The sequence below is a fragment of the Phalacrocorax carbo genome, chromosome 1 (assembly GCF_963921805.1).
Source record: "Phalacrocorax carbo chromosome 1, bPhaCar2.1, whole genome shotgun sequence".
Classification (NCBI taxonomy): domain Eukaryota; kingdom Metazoa; phylum Chordata; class Aves; order Suliformes; family Phalacrocoracidae; genus Phalacrocorax; species Phalacrocorax carbo.
Window position 1 is genome coordinate 149,974,026 of NC_087513.1, and position 22,297 is coordinate 149,996,322.

General features: G+C 39.8%; 1 protein-coding gene across 1 annotated transcript in view; it reads left to right on the plus strand.

Annotated features, from left to right (window-relative positions):
* The first annotated feature begins 12,507 nt into the window (after positions 1-12,507).
* The window catches only part of SLC5A7 (solute carrier family 5 member 7), a 28,143-nt gene continuing 18,353 nt past the window's right edge, over positions 12,508-22,297 (plus strand). Inside the window, exons 1-3 of the mRNA XM_064439614.1 lie at positions 12,508-12,725; positions 13,786-14,008; positions 20,688-20,801. Of these exons, the coding sequence (XP_064295684.1) occupies positions 13,831-14,008; positions 20,688-20,801 (292 nt within the window). The 5' untranslated portion in view covers positions 12,508-12,725; positions 13,786-13,830. The remainder of the gene's footprint in view (positions 12,726-13,785; positions 14,009-20,687; positions 20,802-22,297) is intronic.

A 22,297-nucleotide genomic window follows, 5' to 3' on the forward strand; every position in this document is an offset into this window, starting at 1 on the left:
ATAAAAACAGGCATCTGCAGTGGATGTATCTACTTCTGAAGCAGTTACCTCAGTGTCCATTTTTAACCAGTAGAAGGAATCAGAGTGCAGTTTGTCTTGTCCTTAACAGATGCCTTTAAAGATTCAGGTGACCTGCACCCTTTACTTCTGTTGAACACACACTTCACCGACCATACAGTCTGGACTTACTGGCTCACATGAAGATATCTATGATGTTTGGGTCTGAAGTTAGGTAGGAAGGCTTCTTTTTTCATTAAGATTGTCACAGATGAACCACAGACACTATCTACTGCCACCATAGTACCTGGTTTTGATACAGGTTTTCAATTCACCTAATGGAAAATGTAATTATTTCCCAAGTCATTCTTGGATCAGAATAATGAGAAATTAATGACATTGACAGGATTTTGTTGGGTGGGTTGGTTGGTTGGGTTTTTTTTTTAATAAATGCAGTGTCACATACCACATATGCTTCGATGTTTCTGTTGTGTGGGAATCTAGCCCACCTCCCAGTGAGACCGTCCAGTGTTGTTCTTCTCCATGGCAAGGGAGGAAGAGAACAAAATAGTCTGTTAATTTGACTAATATTGTTGTCTGATGTCGCTCAGAAAACTTCGCAGTTCAGTCACCTAGTAGCTATCCAGTCTGTAATAATTTAATGGTTGTTACTTAACAAGTGGGGGTGGGGGTGGGGATGGTGTCATAACTAGTATTACTTGCTCAGACAACTATTTTCAGAGATGGCTTGCTATCATATATCTAGAGTAACTGTTTTCTAAAAAATAAAGGAAAATACAGCGCTTACTTCAAAGTGTTAACAGTGTCCAAGTAGCTTATTTATCCAGTAAAGCATGATTTACTCCATTTTTCATTGCAGTGTATATTCTGAGGTCTTAGAACACGTGAGACCTTCATACGCAGTAATCATTCTCTCTTCACTCCCAACACACGGGTTATTTGGGTGACTGAAGCTGATCTATGATGCCAGCGATAGGCTGTTTATCGAACATGTATAAATTCATACAAGATTTGTTCAAGGCGGTCAGTCCTTCGGGAGGCTTGTGAGCGCCGCCCGGCACCGCCGTTTCTGTCCATGGTGCTGATCTCCCGCAAGCCCGCCTCGAACCGCTGCCCCAGGGAGCAACTAACCGGGGGAGGTGGGGAAGTGAAAATTGTACTTTTACCGGGAAGTCAGTGACATTATGAGGTTTTAAAATGTCTAAATTAATTTTAAAATAACTTATATTCGTTAGATTTTAAATATAGCAATTAATTTAGTTGCATAAATATTAACATAATTCCTCGTGTCAATTTATGTCTTGAAATTACAGCACAAACCCCACCTACAAATTACACAAAGAAGTTAACAAAATCAACAAAATTCATAACCAAATACAAATATACACCTTGCAGTTTTCTTCCCTACACTGTTATTTTTGATTACCCTAAGCAGAGAGGGAGAGATTGCCTTTTAAGTACCTATATGCAAATGCACTTTAAACCAGTGTATAACCATAAAGCACATATAATGAAGCACTAAGTCAGAGTCAGGAGGCAAGTGGGAAGGGACACTGGGTTTCAGAAGAACCTCTTATTTGCTGAGACAAGTTTAATGAGTTTTGGTTGTAAAAAACTTCCTTTTCTACTGTTTAAGCGTTACTTCAGGTTTCCTCTTTCCCAATAAAGCACACAAGGTCTTTTTCTTGTTCTCATTATGTCTAAGAGCTGCAGGATGGATAGCCTGTATACCACGGAGCATGTAATAAATAATGAATCACTTTGAAGCATTGCTTTCATGAAAAGTCACATACAAATATGATGTTTACTTGTAATTTGTTTAAGTTATAAAAACACTAGCTGAAAGGGTGACTTCACAATAAATCTGCTAGAGTACTGGGTAATGGAGCCTAGCTTCTTTTCTTTTCTTATTTTTTAATTTTTCACCTCAGTTAATTTACGAGCCCTTTCAAATATCATGCTCCAAAGCACATTTTTAGCAAATTCCCCAACTGAAATGCACCTGTGGAATTGTCACTAGGTTCACTTCATTTTTTAATAAAATTTTTCCCAGCTTCGAGTTCAGTGAACACCAAATCATAGAAAAATACTGGCTTTTCTGCTATTTGCATTTGACTCCCAGGTGTGTCAAAGCACTCATACCTTAAGGATTAGTTCTCAAACGTGAAGTCAGTTATTTCTATTTTTTAATAAATAAAGCAATAGAAATAATTATGCTAATTAAAAATTGACTTATCAGAACTGCCACAGAAGGTTGTTCTGACAGTGTCGGTTCCACCACTGCTTTAGTAACAATTACATATTTTAAACTAGATATGTAAGCTTCTTACAGATCCGCAAACAAATTTAGCAATGCTATGCAAGCTTCCTTCTTTCTTGTTCTGCTTATGACCAAGGTCTGCAGGAATCATAGATTTCTTTAAAGGTTACTTGTTCCTTTCCTTGAGTACATCAAAATTAGCAACTGACAGCAATCATGACTATGAAGTGTGTTTTTTGACACACAGAGAACCCAGAATGCCTTGCAAACAGCACCAAGAGCCCAAGAAGATAAGTAGCTCTAGGCACAAAGTTTTCTGGCCAACATAGGCCATTCCAGTCTCAAAGTCTTCTCCCCAAATCCTTGCTGTGATCAGATGCTCTTTTAGCAAGTATCTCTGTCTCACAGCTTGGGGTATTTTTTGTCATTTACACTCTGCTTTGCTGACCAAGACTCCTGTAATGAATCTATGGCATTTTGGGACTCAGTTTTATTTCCCTAATTCAACATTCTTTTATGTTCTGATCCAAATTTTACTGGAGTCAGTTACAGTATTTCTGCCAGGCACTGGAGCAGTCCCCTTAAATTGGGATTATGCACTTACTGATACATAGGAGCTACACTGAGACATTATCCAGAATTTTATCAATACGGATTTGTGTGTCAAATGCTTTCTGACTGCATTTAAAGTATTAACACATAGATCAGAGAAACACAGAAATAAACAGTGCTTTTTGGATGACAGCATTCTCACAACAAAGAGGAGCTCAGACATTTTTGTCCAGGGTTAAGAACTTTTTGCTGAAATTATTTTTAGCTTTGACTTATCAATTTAAAGATACATGCAGATACTGAGGTTCCGATTTAAAGAAGTTTGTAAACCCAGTAGTGGAACCACTGAAATCTACAGGATTAGTCTGATTAACAGTTAGCTGTCCATAGGAAGACCTGAATTGCTGAAAGCAGAACCCAGTTAATAAATAGTGGCAAAGGACATCAAAACACATAAATAATATTCTTCTTAAATAGATTTCATCATGGATACAATAAGGAAGATATTTGTATGTAACCAGGACTGACTGAAACAAATGACAAATTGATAAGCAAAAGAAAGAACCGTGTCTTGTGTCAAATACATCTGTGTACAAAGTCCTACACAATGCCTCGGCAGTGTCTAAATTTTACTGAAGCCCTTAAACTGAGATAACTATTTTCATATTGAACCTTTGAAAAAGGCAAGTTTATCTTGTTAATCCAGTTGTCTTCCCATTCTGTTCCAAAGCCTTTGAAATTACAGTATGATTTCAAAAGGAAGAGTTTTTACTTGAAGTTAGAGGTGCGTTTTTAGTTGCATCCATTTCAACCAACTTGTTCTAAAACAAGTAGAAATACTCCAGTCAACTTCAACCAAGAGTTGTGGTACTCTCTCAGACAACATTTATGAAGGCGCATTAGTAAACGAATGAAATGCAAACCAATGTACTTCTCTTGAGAAGCTTGAGGTCACTCAGCAGTCATAAAATAATAACTTGTGGCTAAAAAGCAGTGTCCTGGTGAAGCTACACAGTATTTCAGGCCAGAAGTATTGAGTTTGCGACCCTTGTCATTAAATGCCCAAGTATTTGACAAGTATTGACAATTCTACATAAATTCAGGACATTTTTAATGAGATTTAACTACTGTAGAGCTTGTAGTTACACAGCATCTCTATAAACTCCTATGTATTCTGTCTGAGATTATTGCTACCCAAAAGTCTCCACATTCATTTCCTTCACATTCCTCCAAGGATATCCTACTGTGATATTCTTTTCCCAAACTAATTAAGAACCCTGTTTACAAATTCCTGGTAGAATAAGATTTGCTTATAAAATCATCTCTTATCAGTTGAAGTTGATGAGAAAAATTACTTCAAAAGGGATAAAATCAGAATAATTTTATGTTTTGTTTTCATTTTGGCTGCAAATACTGTTTTAAATTCTCTGTCTCAACAGCAGTGAAATGATACATTTTCCATTTTTGTTTAGACAGATGATTTAATTTGAAAAGACCAAATTACATTTCTCATACATCACTTATAAATTAGATCACAGAATGCAGAAAATAGCTCTGAATTGTGCCCTGATGGCCGTATGCAGCTCGTTGGCCACTGAGACGCTGACACTTTGTTTTTTTAGTGTAAGTGGCTTTTTACAGTAAGGGTTACCTTTTTGGTTCTCCTCTGTTTGCCCATGCACTTTGTCTTATGTGTGCTTTTTAAGAGATCAGTAAGTCAGTACATACTTCAATCTTCCTGAAGCAATGGAGCGGTGGAGCAAGTGCACAGGTAAGGATGTTTGAAGAGATACTGTGTAACTTTAAAGACAGAATAAATTTCAAACCTCTGCAGAAGACAGGTCTCATGTTTACTGTGTTAGACTCAGTAGTGTGAACAGGCATGGAGATATCATGGTTTAATGGGTTACCACTGTCAATGACTGACCGCCTACATATGCCTCACTTTAATTGTGAAACAAAACATGCTAGCTTAAATCACATTTTATGTGACTTTCACAACAAGCTAAGCAGGTATAGACTTTAATTAGATTTCTGTAACTATTATACAGGAGATCCATAAATTGTTCTGGCAAGGGTTTCATTAAAAACTAATTTAAAGCTGATACATGTTTTTTCTCTCTCAATATTTTGAAATTGGCTGACACTAGTTTCAACTTTTTCATTATTACAGACCATGCACATAGCAACAGATGAAATCATTGCCCAGATAGGGTCATCTGACTTAGGCTGTGTAGATATTTCAGCTACACTACTCAAAAGCTACTGTTTTTTTTTAAAAAAAAAAAGGGGAGGGGCGTGAGTTGATTTATCTAATCCGAAAATCCTCACAGAATCCAATCAATATTTTCAGTTTTTCTCTCAAGAAATCATTGATTCTTTAGCCAAAATGTATGGACATGAGTCAAAAGAAAATTAGTCCAAACAGCACCAGTTTTTGATGTACTAGTCTAGCCAGTGGCATAGAGACAATGATTTTATACTGTTTAGGATAAGTTATGGGTAGTAATGCCTTCCCATGGTTAAATGTCAGTGGGATTTTTCTTCCGATTTTTTGGCGGTTCCTACTTGGTCAAAATTATGTGCTGAAAGTGATCAGAGGGTTTATTTAGACATGTCTAGTTTAAGAACATGAGCACCATGCCTACTAATAATAGTAGCATTTGAAGTAAAGTTTATACAGTATCTTTGGATCATAGTTAACAAAATATAATAGCTGTGTGGTTTCATTTAATGTTTAACATCTCCATTATATTTTTTTAATTCAGTTTTCCTTCTGATCTCTTAGTAGAAGGTGATATCCATGGATCTATAAAAGGCATATTCATGTGAAGTTCATAATGAGAAAGAACCAGTCAACAGAGACTTTACCAAAACTTTTCACAGATTTCCTCTAATTACTTAAGTCCTATCGGAACAAAGATTGAAGCTACATGAAGCTGGGTTGTTGTTCTTTTCAGTGAAGGTACAGAAGCGCTGTCTTCTAAATTCTCCTAAAACTGCTTTTGTAAAGATCCCCATGCTATCACCAAAAAAAAAAAAAAAAAAAAAATCCTTCCTGAAATGAAATGCAAAAGCTTAATGTTCTTAAAATCCTTTCTCAATTCCTACTTCTTTCTTCCAAGGCAGCAACAGAAAATTGGATAGTAAGTAATGGACATTTTGAATTCAGAGAGATTAACGTAAAGCCCTCATGACTGGCACTGTAGGACGAAGTAGCTTTTTTTTCTTGCATTGCTTGCAGTTCAAAGCCAACTTCGGGACTACAAGGCATCTGCAGTACGGGTTAAGAATATTCATATAGTCAGTCATAGCTCCAAAAGCGTTTCAGAAGCTGCTTTCCCTCCTTTGCTCCCTCTTTGCTCCAGGCTCTCTCTTCGCTGTGATATGGCATTTGATTGTCATCAAGGTTTGCAAACAGATCTGTGGCCCACTTCTGCATCAGTTCACACATGACTCTGTGACTTTATTCACCGGGGTAGAGCCCTTGCATCCCCCATTTACCATGCCCCTTTTTTCAGTTTCTGTTGGTTTTGGATTTCTGTTTCCCATGTGGATGTGAGGTACTAATGTATTTTCAAGATCATAATGCCCACACAGGCATGCTCCTCGCCTTCTTGGGTATGTGGTTGGTCACTGACACACTGTAAGTCATCACACAATGCAAATTATAAACGGCAGAGATGCTAACCTAGCTGAGGGTGTTCCTATGCCAACTGTCCACCAGTTCAACAGCCTTTTGCTGTAAGCTTGATAAACGGTGGGTCTCCATTCAGACACATTTATTGCTCAGGGATAGATTTCCCCAGAAATCCAATAAGCATTTCAGTCTGCTTGATCTTGTCTAGTTCAAGGCACGCCAAAGAGAGGTGGATCCTTGGTTTATCTATTTATCTATCCATCCCCTTTGCTGGTCCTAACTTGCCGTCTTTTTCAAAAATCAAAAGGAGAAAGACAAACATTATTTCCAAGTAGCTTGCCAAATAGCTATTTTGTGTTATGTCCTATATTAAGAATCACTAATTTGCATTATAAATTATTTTGTTACAGTTATTTTATTTTGCTTAACCCTCATGTTGTTCAGTGATGCTGCTCAGCAATGCAGAAAAGCCTAAAGGAAAAAATGTCACTTCTGCATCAGGGTCTTCACTTTACAATACATTTATATAGCACTTATTGCAACGGAGCTTTGATGTGACTGGCTTCTGGGAATGACTAGCAATATCAATATTAAATAATGATAATATGCTACTTCCTCGCTTGTTTCATTTTAGTCATATGCTCAGTACAGTTCAAGTATCACAGTTCACCATAAGGCAGCATATGTCTTGATCTGATTCACTCTTATTTACACTCAAGTACAACAGGAATAATGCAACACAGCTGGTGTAGGAGAATGGAAAAAACCAAACACGTTCTATTTTTTCTTTCAATCCTTTAATTTCAAACTTTTTATGACAGCTTTCTTACAACAGGTGTTGAAAAGCTAGCTCAGTTCAGGTTGCCTGAAATTTCTCACAATAAAAGCCTTACTTTTAATTGCATACAACTTTGCCAGGCATGAGGCTACCAGCTGAAATTTTTCACACCAGATGTCTGACTTAGATTGAATATTGATTTTCTTTTCTTCAGCATTTCAGCAAAAACAATATTAGTTTCTTCTGAGATTTGTGCAAACATTGAATAAAGCAGGAACACAAATTCTTTGGAGCTACACTTTAAGTATTTAAATCTGTACAAAAATGTTACCCATTTTCTAAGTGTGTTCTACACATAAAATTATCTGTATTTGTGAAGCACCAGTTTTGTTTTCATTGCAAACTTTGAATGAAGCGTAGTGTGCAAGGCCACGTGGTTAATGAGGAAGATAAATAGAAATAGCGAAGATTTACTCTTATTGAAAGAGACAGGCATCTCAGGGAACAAGTAGTACGTGATCATGCAGTTAAAGACTATCATAAAAAGTACACAGACAAGAGGACTGTATTAAGATCTCACACATGGTTTTAACTCTGCTTTTCTTATGTTTTCAAGTACTAAACTTTACAGTCTTATCATTCTTTACTGGGTTTTTTTTAAACTACAGACTGACAGAAACAATGCCACACAGTATTAAACAAAATGTCATGTGTAGCATTCGCCACAGTAGGAGAAAAGAGCTGTTTCCCTGACATTTTATCTGGTTTACTATCAAAAGTGTCACACCAGTGATCTACACTGTCTGGAATCCTGAGAGCTCAAAACCGCAGCTGTATGTGTATCTTCTCGCAAGGTAACCAGGGACTGTTAATGCCTTTCAAATATATCTTCCAAAATGGTTCTTGTCCAGGTGGTTTTTCTGAGCTGTTGAGCAAATGGATGCATAATTTCTTTGGGGACTCCATGGTTAATATAGAAACTGCAGAGGGAACCTAAGATGGATACTGCCCCAAAAACCACAAACCGATCAAGAGGCCCTTTTTTAGAATAATTCTACCATAAACATTTCTGTAGCATCTGTCTCAGGAAAGCCTTTATTACAGGCCTTAAACTAAGCTGTAGTAAAAGCTTTCTTACTAAGGGAAAGCTCATCAAAACCCTGTTGTTTGTTTTTTTTTTAAAGGAACTAGTGGTTTTTTAAGTAACTCTGTAATCCAATCTTATAAAATGCATAATTACACCATGCAAATTTTATACATAGAAGTCTATCAGAAAACAGAATTTTACCTCAAAAGTTATATTTGGCCAGATAGATATTAATTCCTTAGTGGTTTTATATCATGACTTAAACCTGTGGCTTCTCAAATATTGTGAGTTACAGTCCTTAACACAGATGTTCACTGGGGTTAGACTTCAGTTTCTGTCCCTCGCATTTCCTGTTGTTCAGACTCATCTGAAAGACCAACTAGCAGGGAGCATTAAGGAAAAGAAACTGGGTGGCAGTTTAGCCTGACTGGCTCTAAAGAAATGTTTTTGTTTTGATTAGATCCATGAGTTGCATCCTGGGCCACCTTTTCCTAAGCAAAGTCTCAGTGACAGACATAGGTTTAAAATGCAGAGTCTTTACTGTTACCAAGAGAGAATCCAAATAACTGCCTGTAGGCTTAAGAAATCTTTGGAAATATTGTAACATCTTTGCTTAAAAAATGACAGATGTTGTACATGAAAGCTGATTTCCATTGTTTCCACAAAACATTCCTCAATAGCTGTGTAAAGAAGTGAAGGAGGAAAGAGTAGCAAATACAGCTGGATAGCAAGAACTGGCTTGAAAAGTAAAAGCTCAAGTTATGACATCTAATTTGGGATGAGAAACTGTGTTCTGAAACAATCTGAGTAGAGACCTGTACCTTTAGCCTTCTGCTCCTTGATTGGCATCCTGCCTCTGCACAAACTCTCCACAAGAATATTCAAAGAACGTGACTGTCACTGAAGTAAACATTCATATTTGAAAAATTGCCACAAAAAAAAAAAAGTAAAAGGAGGACTTGAGGCCAGTTTCTATTAGTGGAGTAAATCTCAAGTGCATTCAGTAGCTTAGTTTGAATTCTTCCAGGTTTAGACTGTGGCTAATTAACGTGAAACGTGGCCCTTCATCAGTGTTTCATAAAGCCTGTATTTAGAATTTAGAGCTGGACAGCCCAGTGCAGGATGAGCCCTTGGAAGCTCGGAGCAGGCAGGCGTGAGGATTCAGGGTTATTTACCAAGGTACCAGCATTTATCAGATTACTCTTTAGTGCTTCATACCAATTCAGCTAACAACCTAAAGTGAAAGAGCCGTAAGGGATCTTCTGTCAACCCACCCTACCTGTCAACTTTGGACTGCCCCACTATGGGGTTATCAAGTCTACTACTGTCACTGTTCAGAGCAAGACTTCTACAAGGGTCACAGGCAGCCCATGGTGATGGGCAGCCATGAACCACCACCACCAAGGACAGAACATCTTGAACGTGAGTCAAGGTGAGTAATTGCAGGCTTCTGTGCCATCTTTCTTAAATATGAAAACTAAGTTTTAAAATCTCTTTTTTGAACAGCGTGTTTTATAGTGATGTTCTTAAAAAAATAAAAAAAAAAAAAAAGAAAAGAAAATTATGTTCAAACAAAGAATAATTGGTTTAGAAGCCACAAACTGAAAATGGACTGCTTCTTTCTTGGAAAAGATGTCCTGTACTAAGTGTTTCAATAGAAGTAATTCTCTTTGGAAATGTGGTCAGGCCTAGTATGGAATCCACCTTGCAGTTGCAGTTAGTATCTCTGGCACCATAGCACATCTTTTCCCAAGAGCCATAATTACTGGTACTCATTTGTGCACACCCTCAGATATCATGAGAAAAGAGCTTTGTGTATGGCTGTGGTTGATGGATGCTGTTGGGGTGCAGCTGGCAGAATGCACACAGGGATCCAGTGTAGCAGCTTTCTCTTGGGTCCTTTCCCAAGAGAAAGCACCTGAAAATTACCTGAAATAGTTAATAGTGCATGAGCAAAAAAAGGATAATAAATTATTAAATCAACTAACATTTACACCTCATTAAAATTATCGTCTCAGTCTTTCCCAGCTACATCCAGGTGAAGGCAGCTTCAAACCCAAAGCTGTATCAGCTCAAGGAACCTATAGCTTAAATTAACATCTTGTGAGAGAATGTATGACTTAAATAACCTGTGGTTAAGTAACTACAGGAGTAGTTACACGTTAAGGTAAAACTTGGCCAATGTAATTGATTCATTGGGTGGAAGGTTGCAAGCCATTCCTGAGTATTGGAGACAAAACTTGTCAAAAGACTCTACATAAATAAAAAAAAATAGATGCTCAGGGTTCATTTTAATTACTTCATTAAAATATCATTAATTTAGAATTAATTAATTTCTAGAAATGAAAATAATCATTTCCCCACTCCAGTGCAATAAACAGGTGTTAATTAGGCCCATTAAGGACAACAGGAATTTCTTATAGTCTTCAGTGAAGACCGAAGTTGGGATTTAATCTAAGAAAGAATTTTTTTCCCTGTTGGTTAGCATTTTTTTTAGTTTGCCTAAGACAGACTTTGGTCAACACTTTTTTCCCAGAATTTTCCATACTTTGTGTTGTCATGACTTCTTTCTCTGCATTAGGCTGGAGAAAAACAGACTAAAATGTAAGTAAAACTTTCTGGGAATTTAATATGACATCCATTTTAGCTTCCAAGCATTTTCTATCACATTTTAATTGCTGGAACGTCTTTATTCATTCCTAATTGAGGCATCCTCAGCATTGTTTCCAAGGTCTCTGACTTCTATTTATTATTTATATTGTGTTTATTTATGACAGGATTTCTGTTTAGAGGGTGCCTTGATGCTCCCCTGTGTCTAAAATGTGTCTCCGTTGCCTTTTACTGGGAGGGGCTTTTTACTGCAGACTCCCAAAGCAAACATTGCATCACTAGCGTCGTTCAGCAACCCATGAGACTGGCTGACGAAAATAGTAACATCTATAACCTTTAATTTTTTGGCCACCTTTATTTGGACGTCTTCAACCGAGCCCAGGGACTGGAAAGCAGTATTATGCACACAATTTATGAGTATGCAATCATAATTTGTTGCATATAATGTACATAATAAATGGCTGGGCCTAACGTGCTGCTTGGCGTGACACACTCAGCAGTCCGTGAGCAGGCAGCTGAAGCCGCTCTGCTGGCCAGGCAGTTGGCAAACAGGTAGGAAGGTGCCAGCCCTTGGGTCATTCCTTGCAGTGGGCTGAACTTTGCTGATTTGCTGCCTTCATCCTCTCCGGTTTTACATCTTCCCACATTGCATTTTCCTCTTAAGTCTGGGATGATTTTGTATTTTCTGCTTTAAATTAGTTCTATTACCAATCTCAGTTCTGCACTCCTGTGGGCTTTTTATTTTTACTTTTCCATCCTGCACAATGGCCAATGGCCCACGTTACCTGCCTCTCAGGAGCTGACAATAACTGCTACAGCTCAGCACGATCTTCCTTTTGTAAAAACTGGGGCAAGGGCAGGTGTTGGTCATCTTTTCACATGTACCCTTATTCTCAACACTTGGAGGCTCGTTGACAAGCATCATTTGGAGACAGAGAGCAAAAGTCCTTTCACGGGAAAGCTGATACTACCATAGCCCTGTGGGTGAGGTTTATAAGTGGCATGGCAAAAAGGGATACCCCCAAGAATTAGCTGCCCTGCAGCTGGGAAACAGGGCTGCATGTTCAACCAGGTTTGGAAGGGAGCTGTGGGGAAAGATGGTCCTGACCAGCCCCACGCAGCCGTGCCTTGGCTTGCTGTTTGCCCAGTGTTAGGCCCAAGGGTAGCACAGGAAGGGTGCCAGGGAGGGCGACGAGAGCACAGAGCCCACCTTCCCTCTCCCTACCTCAGCTCTCTCCCCTCCCTCCAGCCCTCCTTTCAGCACGTCTCTTTTGATCAGCTCTTTCTTCATTTCCTTTCTCTTTCCCGTTGGTATGGCATGAACCTGTTCCTTCCCTTCTCCCCCTCGTTCCCTTTTGTTTTCTCACCCCAGTTTTACTTCCCAACCCCGTTTCCCTGCCATGACACGACAATCACTCCCCCTTGAGTCATCCTTACTTCCCCCCAACGTCCCCTAGCACTCTGACGTCTTTCCCCCTTCCTCCCCCCAGCTCTGACGGACACGGTCCTCTCACCCCACTCAACCCTCCTCCTTTATAAAGGGATTTTCCTCTTTTTAATCCACGAGCCCCCCGTCGCAGCCTCAGCACTCGCGCACCGCCGGCACCGCGGGGGAAGAGAGGATCCTGCCTTTGAGCCTTCGCCCCCCTCCGCCCACCCCCGCAAAAGCGGGAAAACCCCCGCCGGGGGCAAAGCCCCCCTCGGCTCAGCCCCGCCACCGCCCCGCGGGATGGGCGGCCGTGCCCCGCGGGCTGCGGGGCAGCGCGGCGGCGGAGCGCAGGTGGGGCGCCGGGCGGGGAGCCCCGCCGTGGGACCGGGACTGGGGCGGGGGTGCGCGGCCGCGCAGGGCGGCGCGGAGCCTCCGCGGAGCGCGGCCGTGCCGAGCCCCCCCCCCCCCCCCGCCCCCGCGGCGGAGCGCGGTAGGTCGGGCGGGCTCCGCGCAAGGATCCGCGCAGGGCTCCGCGCAAGGATCCGCGCAAGGATCCGCGCAGGGCTCCGCGCAAGGATCCGCGCAGGGGCTCCGCGCAAGGATCCGCGCAGGGCTCCGCGGAGCCGTCGGGAGCGCGGACGGGTCGTGCCGGCTCGGCCATCGCGGAGCGGCGGGGCGAGAGCTGGGAAGGGGCTCCGGGAACGGCTGGGTACGGGGCAGCCGCGGCTTATGTCGCCCGGGAGTTTCCCCACCACCACCGCCGCCCCGTAGTTCCTATACCTTAACTATTTCTACCCTTCTACAGCTTTTAAGCTTTCCGTTTGCTTCTCAGATGGCGAACGAGAATAGACTGAGACTTTAATGCTGGGCAATTAAATGATACAGAAAAGAAAGCGCAGATTTTTAAATACAGGGGAAAAGACGCCGCATTCCAACACAAAGACTCAAAAGATGTGTTTTGTTGTTGTAGCTAGTACTTATCAACAGTTCTTCTGTAACTTTAAATAGTTTTGTGGCTTGTCTTCTAACTAAATAGGGACTTTCATAATAGCCCACATGGCAAAGATCTTCTGTCTTATTCCATGCACCAAACTGTTTCTTGACTGAAGAGTTCCCAGACACTGGGGATGCTAAGATAACTCGGCGCTCAGTAACTGATTTCTAAGGATTGCGTAGCTTTCAGCCACAACATTTGTTTTCTATTGCAATCGCAGGTTGCAGTTGTTGGTTGTTGCTCCACAGGCATTTCAACTGGCGTGTAAACTTAAATTGAATGACATCTCAAATACTCATTTCATAAATTCACCAGAATAGTCTCTTTAATAACCATCTGAGTTTTCTTTGTACACTGATTCTAAAAAGCATCTTACCAGGTTTGTTAAAAGCAGATGTATTATTGCATTCTCTCCAGAGGTCTTAAGGAAATAGCGATCAAAGAAACAGTCGGGACTTCAGCATGGCTTTCCATGTGGAGGGGCTGGTGGCCATAGTTGTATTCTACCTGGCTATCCTGGCAGTTGGGATATGGGCTGCTTGGAAAACCAAGAACACCAGCAGCGAAGGAGACCGCAGCGAAGCTATTATAGTTGGTGGAAGAGACATTGGCTTGCTAGTTGGTGGATTTACAATGACCGGTACGTAAAAAAAAATCACCTTTTATTTTTTTTCCTAATCAGCATATAATTTGTCAGTTTTCTGGCTGAATAATGAAGTGTGATCTGCATGTTGAATAAAACAATTGCTGCTAACATTGTTTATTGAACAGCCAAATGTAGCATCTGTATAAAACCAAATATTTTAATATCATACATGAAGAATATCTTCTATTTCTTATTCATTGCTTTTATATTCATCTGTAGATCAGACATGTTTGGGACAGAAGTATAGAATTTATAGAGATTAATAAGAATTCTACTTTTAAAATAACAGTTGTTGTTGTTAAAGCCATCCAAATTGGTGAGTTATATTTTGTTTAATCTGAGTAAAGCAAAGTTTATATGCATAAAAGATACAGGGTGGGGTGTGCAGCATCAAAGCATCAGTTAAGAATAAGTTTCTAAAAGAAAAATGGCATAAATCCAAACTTGTAACTCCACTGATTTCAGCAAACGTATTTCGTGGATTCTTTTAGCGTCTTTTGCAACAGTTTGGCAGAATAATACACTACTGTTGGTAGCAATATCAGTAGGAAAAGCCTGGGTGAAGGAAGAGTTCTTCAGTAATTTTGTAAGCAGTGCTGTCTCCCAGAGCCAGTTGAACAAGGTGTCCTACCTGGGTAAACAAGGTATTCACAATATGATCCAAAATCTCAGGTCTTACAGCCAACATATGGGATCGGAACAAAAGGGCATTATAAGAAGAGTGAATTGGCCCACCATTTTTATTTAAGCAATTTATTTTTTAAGCATGCTTCATTTTAAAAAAAATATTTATTTATTCTAAATCCTATTCAGGCAAAGCCCTTTCAACTGCCAAATTGGATTTATCAGGTTATATTTATCTTTTGCTGTTTTGCCCTGTTCTGATTTCATAATTCTCTAATAAGGAAGAGACACATAAAAACTTGGGCCAAAATTCTGTGTTTTTTAATCAAGAGAAATTCCTATCACCTTTCAGGGGTATTTTGCTCATTCAAAGATTGACTATTTGGATATTGCATAAAGAATGTTTATAAAAGTCAGTAAAATTTGAATACAGGCAGTTATTCTACTTTTCACACTTTGCTATCACTTACTGTATCACGTATCCATTGGCCACTGACGCATCAGCTATGATAAGATTCTGCTCATAGCAAGAGCTGGTTTGACTGCATTCTGCTGAAGGAAATGTTTTCAAGAACACTGAAAACAGAATATTCTGCAGAGCTATTGCTTGCCACAAAACTGTAATCATTAGATTGGGGGAGTGGAGACAAAACAAGACATCCCCCGCACAAGTGGTTATGATGAATAGCTTTGCCTGTGGAAGAAGACACAAATTCTGGTCTCCTTAATCCTGTTTTACAGAATATTTTTCATAACAGCTGAAGCAGAGATAAGACTTGAACTGGGGCATCCTATATTGCAGGCAATCTCTATAACCGCCACAATTCACACCCACGTATGCTCATCGCGTTTCATGCAAGCTATAGAGATGGTGTAGTATATCATTGCTGAGGTAGAATATCAAGCTGACCCTAAAGCCTTTGCGCAGCTAAAATCATCATGGATTTTATACTATCAGGGTTCACATGCTTTCTCACCTCTGCCTTCCATAAATACAGCAATTAAAGCTTGAGATGGCAAGTAAATTACACTTTCCGTTTTGGGGTACCATGCCTGGCACACAGAGTTAGGCGTGGGCACAAGTCTATTGAATCAGGGGTTAGTCCAAGTTTTTTTCTCAGTGAGGGGGACTGGGGCACTTAGTTGGTAAAACCATAACAAAATAATTCTGAAAGTAAGCTTATCAAAATCCACAATAGTTTTTACTAAACGGTCACACTTTTCAAGGGTGTATTTGCTCCTTTAAAAATGTTAGATGCAGATTTTGCACCTCATAACCATGACTCCAGAGATATATGGCTATTCCAATATAGTCTTTATGTTTTACAGCTTTAATATCTAAATATGAATTAAAAAGCAAAGCCTATCCCATAGAAGAAAAACACGACATTTTTTAAGATCTCCAGAAAGGATGTTAATACGGACATGAAGTACTTAGGGTTACGGGATAAGGCCTAATTCTGTCTTTCTTGCCTGAGACGAACACTACCATCTTCCATGGATATTGGCTAAAAAAAGGTAGCAGCTTTTATGGCTGCTTGGTAGGGAGGAGGTCGGAATTTATCCTATAAATCTAAAATCAGATTCAGAGCATAAGGATTGTGACTTAAGATTCCTGGTGGATGGAATGGGATGGACCCAAGATTCCTGAGTAATTATAATTGATTTTCTAAATGTAATTTAAAGGCCTTAAATCAAATGCACTACCTATGAATAATGGCTGTGGACATATTTGGTTGTATACTGTGATCCTGAAGAAACAGCTGTATGAACTAGCTACCGAAACGCCTAAACACAAAGCCTGTTGAAGGCTGAGTGTGCCTGCGGTTATCAAACTAGAAAGAGTGAGAACTGGGGATGGATCACAGCAGCTCATATTAAAATGAGCTAACATTGTACCGTAGTAGACACGGCTTTAATTTGTGTATCATTCTTATGTAATTATAGGTAAAATGTTGCATTAGATATTAGCGTTCCCTAATTTGTGGGTGAAATTCTTAAGAAGTGGTACCTGCAACAAACTTGAGTCTATTTTGATTTCGGTGATTGAGTTTAAACCCTAAAGGAAATATTTGAGATGATATAATCAAATGCTTACAAACGTGTTGAAAAAGTTAATAATCTATTGATGTCATTTTTTTTCATTTTAGTTGGATCGAGCTATGTATCTTTCCACAAGAAAAAAAGAAATATTACAAAGCTCTATTTTTTTTTTTTTTTCATCCTTAGGTCAGGATTTTAATTTTACAGAACCTGATGAGCTGATTCAATAATTTGAGTGGTCAGACAAGGGATAGTTCACAAAGAAGTGCCAAAAAATCTGATTTTCTAATATGTATAAATGTATACAAAGATTAATTTCTGTGTTCCTCGTATGATGTAGAGGCAGAACTGCTCTCTGTATCCTCAGTATTTGTCTGATTATTTTTTAGGGTGCATGGTTTAAATGGATATTGGTATTTGCTGCATTTTTTGGTCCTTCAGATGGCAGGCAAAGAGAGGATTAAAATAGATTACTACGCGAGTGTTTCCGTAGAGTATTAAATTTTATATTCCTTTTGTCTGATTTAGGGGAAAAAAAAGAATTTCACCAAAAAAAGGTATTAAACTAACTTTAAAATTATGGCTTAGCAAACTGAGAATCAGAAAATTAATATCTAGGGTTGAAATCCCGTCCTATCATATCCCATTATTAAGAAGTATATTTACTCATGTCATTGTACGTGCTGACTACACATTCACCCCCTCAGAAAAAGCCATAAAGCACCTTCCTAGAGCTCTGGGGCCCTTGGCAGATGTTCCAGAACAGTCGCGTGCACAGAAAAAATGATCAGCAGCTATTTTTCAATCCCCAATACAGAAATCAAGAAATAAAATTGAAAGTAAGTGCGAAATTCTCCATGCCACCCTACCCAGCAATACCTGCCCATAGGGCACTGCTCCTGTCCCCAGCCAGGGAAGGGAAATGGCCCCTGCAACATCACACAGGAGGGAAGTGACTTGCCCCTCTCCAGAAGAAAATAAGGCAGCTAGGCATAGCGTCCAAGGGTCCCTTGGGGAACACCCACCACCTCAGTAGCAACCCCAGGCAAACTGGTGCTTGATGTTGAAGCTTCCTTGCACAACAGCTACAATGCTAGATGTCTGTCCTCGAATATGGGATATTATTCTCCATCTGGAAGCGGGTATCGTTCATGCAGAATCCATGCTCATGCTTTTTACAGGGAAGGAGACAAATACAATTCCCTTTCTAAATATTTGCTTTTGTTAATTGCATGCAGGTGCTTACAACCTATTCCATAAGTCTATGCTGCTTGAGACACAATAGGCAACATACATCCCACGTAGTCATGGACTCAGCGGTCAATGGCTCAATGTCTGGGAGAGATCGGTGATGAGGTGTCCTTCAGGGGTCCATATTGGGACCAGTATTATTTAACATCTTTGTCAGGGACATAGACAGTGGGGTTGAGTGGATCCTCAGCAAGTTTGCAGATGACAGCAAGCTGAGTGTTGTGGTTGATACTCTAGAGGGAAAGGGTGCCATCCAGAAGGACCTTGACAGGCTAGAGAGGTGGGCCGCTGTGAATCTTATGAAGTTCAAAAAGACCTAGTGCAAGGTCCTGCACCTGGGTCAGGGCAATCCTAAACATGGATACAGGCTGGGCAGTGAGTAGATTGAGAGCAGCCCTGTGGAGAAGGACTTGAGGGTAGAGGTGGATGAAAAATTGAAAATGAGCCAGCAACATGCGCTAGAAGCCCAGAAAGACAATCGCATCCTAGGCTGCATGAAAATAAATGTGGGATGTGATGCTCACCCTCTACCCCACTTTTTTGAGACCCCACCTGGAGTACTGTGTCCAGCTCTGTGGCCCCCAGCGTAATACAGACATGGACCTGCTCAGGCAGGTCCAGAGGAGGGCCACGAAAGTGATCAGGGGGCTGGAGTACGTCCCCTACGAGGACAGGCTGAGAGAGCTGGAGTTGTTTCGCCCAGAGAAGAGAAGGCTCCAGGGAGATCTTACAGCTGCCTTCCAGTACTTAAAGGGGGCCTACAGGAAAGATGGGGAGGGACTCTTTATCAGGGAGTGCAGTGAAAGATCAAGAGGTAATGGTTTTAAACTGAAAGAGGGTAGATTGAGATTACATATTAGGAAGAAATCCTTTACTGTGAGGACAGCGAGACACAGAAACAGGTTGCCCAGAGAAATTGTGGAATTGTTTAAGGACAGGTTGGATGAGACTTTGAACAACCTGGTCTAGTGGAAGGTGCCTCTGCATGAGCAGGGCGCTTGGAACTAGATGGTCTTTAAGGTCCCCTCTAATCCAAACCATTCCATGATTCTATGATTCTAGGACTCTGGTAACCAAAGTATCATACTTCTACCCACATTAATTCACACTGTCAAGAAGCACAAAATCCCAAATATCTGACAACTTTTTATCTAGATTCTGTATCCCTGCCCTTCCCATCAAGGATCAGTGCTCACCCATCTTCTCCACGTGGTCCCACACGGGCATCACTCGCCCAAAAGTCTATCAATAACAGGGCTCCTTGGGTCACTTTTGTTGCAGAGTTTCTCTGTGTGCACATTACTCATACAAGCCCATTATACTATTTCCAACATCAGAATTGTCCATTCCTGTGCTTCAAAATGCTAAAAGGGGGACAACTGTAATGCTCTGATTGCTGAAGATCTTTGATTCTAAATCTGTGGTGTAATTTGGCACTGAGTTTAAAAAAATACCCACAGGTAGTATTTGCAAGACATCACATTTAAGCAGAAAAGAGTGGTCATATAGATTTTAATTAGATTTCTTTAGGAATTTTAATGACATTTTCTTCATTTGTGTTTATCTCCAATTGTTTGTCCTAAACACAAAATCGAGTTTGCTTGTAAGATAGTGGATGCTGGGAAAATTCTGAAGAAGGCTTAAGGAAAAGGAATTTCTTACAGTTGTGGATTTTTACACAGAAAGCCTGAACTACTCTTTTATGAGAATGCAAAAGCTGCTAAGGCAAATCAAAATAGCATTACAAAAATCTAGTACTTATAATGATCTGCCTACCCTTCCTCAAACTACAGACCCAGATTCATAAAACTTACTCATTATACATTAGATAAAATCAAGAACTTTTTGCATGGAATCTGCAAATAAGAAGAGATAAACTTTATTACATAATTTGTTATGAATTATTTTTGCAGATGTGATCACAATACATTTCTGTGCTGGAGATTTTCTTTCATACATACTAAAAGTCCCAAGTTCTCAAATGTAGAAACTTCCCTTCAAGGCAAAGAATCAATTCATTAAGGGTCTGAGGTTGGTATATTAAAAATACTGCTGGTTTTTAGAGAGATAAAAACAGAAATATTATGGATAGCACAATTCACTTCTAGAATATGTCTTCAGGAAGCACAAAAATAAATGAGTCCAAGTTTAGAACTTAAATAGCAACACAAAACCACGGCGGTCCTGTATGGAAATAGAGTATTTAGAGAAGTCAGAGTTTACTCAATATTCTTTGTGTAGCCACAAGTTAAAATTTAGCAAGGTTTTAAGGGCAATTTTTTTCATGAAGGCCCTATTAAAAGATGCATTCACTAAACTCTTGTCTAATTTAAATGCTTTGAGTTTTCCCAGCTGGAACGACTTTATAACTGTATGTTTATTGTTCTTCTTCAGATCCCCCCCTACATCTCTCCTTCATTTGGACTAACACAAAGAAAGTGGTAATGATTAATGAGTTGATGTGCTTCATTCATTGTAAACAAGTTGTGGGGGACTCAGCTCTCACATCTTCACTGACTATACAGATGCTTAGACACCTTGAAGATTGTGTCAGTCCATCTGATTTATTTTTCATATGCTGAGGTTGTGAGTTTTTCAAATTAGGACATCCTTGTATAGAAGGATGTCATGCCTGGCACTTCTCTACATATAGTAAAAAATAACAATATTGTAAGTGATGACAATTTCATTCCATAACATGGGAGGTTTTCTTTCTCTGTACATTTCTCTGACTTTTCCACCTCTTCTTTTTCAGCCACATGGGTTGGAGGAGGTTACATCAACGGGACAGCAGAAGCTGTGTATGTCCCAGGCTATGGTTTAGCTTGGGCTCAGGCACCTATTGGATATTCCCTTAGTCTGGTTTTAGGTAAGCAAAGAACTAAAGTTAATAGTCTGTCATTTTAAACAGTTCTGATAACAAGTCCATCATCTGAAATGAAACAACTAGGGTCTGATAAAAGGATACTGGGGTAAACTGGATCCCTTCTGCTGATAGGTTTGGCTATTAAAAAGAAAAACAGAAAACCACTATTAATAGTTTGATACCTTAAGTCTCCTGGCATGCCTTGGCAAGACCTATTTGATTATTACAACCATAGTGATCTATGGAGGTCACAACAAGAAAGGCTTTGTTGTGGTTTTTTTTTTTAATTATATATACTAAGTTTTATATATTCAGGTTTTCTTTAAGTGCCTATATGACCTGGAACATGATAGTATCAGGGTACTTATAAATCCTGGAGTTCAAGAATGGCAAACAACCTTTCAAGTCAGGGAATTGCTTATACCTTACAGATCTTCACCAAGAATCTAAGTAACTTGTCTACTTTTGTGTAGGACGTCTGTAGTAGAACCAATCTATTTCCTTAAAATTGGACCAAGCATCTTCTTAGATGCTGTACAAAACTCCAAATCACACGTCAAAATGCAAATACACAGTCCTGCTATATGCAGGGTCAGGGTGTATAATACAGACAGTATTATACTTTTGAATGCTGTGGCCTCTAATTCCTGAAATGTAATCTCAGAACTTCCTTACTTTTCTTAAAAATAATAGCAATTAAAAATTTCTCTCCATGTCTGAACCACGTGGAGCAGCTCGCAACAAAAGTATTGCCTTGTGAGCCATGTTGGAGACACCACAAGGTTGTCAACTGCGTCCTCTCAGTTTATGAATAGATCGTGTCCCTATCGCAACAAAAAAGATACCGTGTTTTTAATCTTTTATTGTGACTGGTGTATTAGCCTTTCTAATGATACTTGACCTCTCAGCCAGTTTTGAGTCTTTTCTCATCATCCTCCCACCTAGTCTGTCCCTTTGTTTCCTTGGCTGATTATCCAGGTTTTCTTGTCCCTTTTATTTCTTCCTGCACAACTCGGTTTCCCTCCTGACTCTTTTTTTTCCCTTGGAAATGTTTTCCTATGACCTGTCCTGGTTCTCCTCTCTTCCCAGGCAGAAACCTTCCCCATCATAGATGCTCCTCTCTGGAATGTGTAGGCCATCTCCAGTTCCATTAGTAGTTCCCATCCCTGAAAGCATCTCTATTTCTTGTAAGGAAAACAATAACAGCAGATGTCTGCTTGGAGATCTGGAGACACAAGTTAATAATAGCCCAGCACAGGTTGACCTACCCTCTCCTCTCATTTCCAGCTGTTTTTAGATATCCAGGATTTTTTTCCTGGGAATTATAATGGGCACTGCAGAGAAAGAAAGTCTGTATCATGTGACCATATATCTCTCTGCAGAGCACAGAGAGGAAAGCATTTCTGTAGGCGTATCTGTATATGCGGGTTTGGGGGGAGGGGTTGTTTATCCTTCTTTTTTTTTAAAAAAATCAAAATTATAAATACGAGTCTAGGACA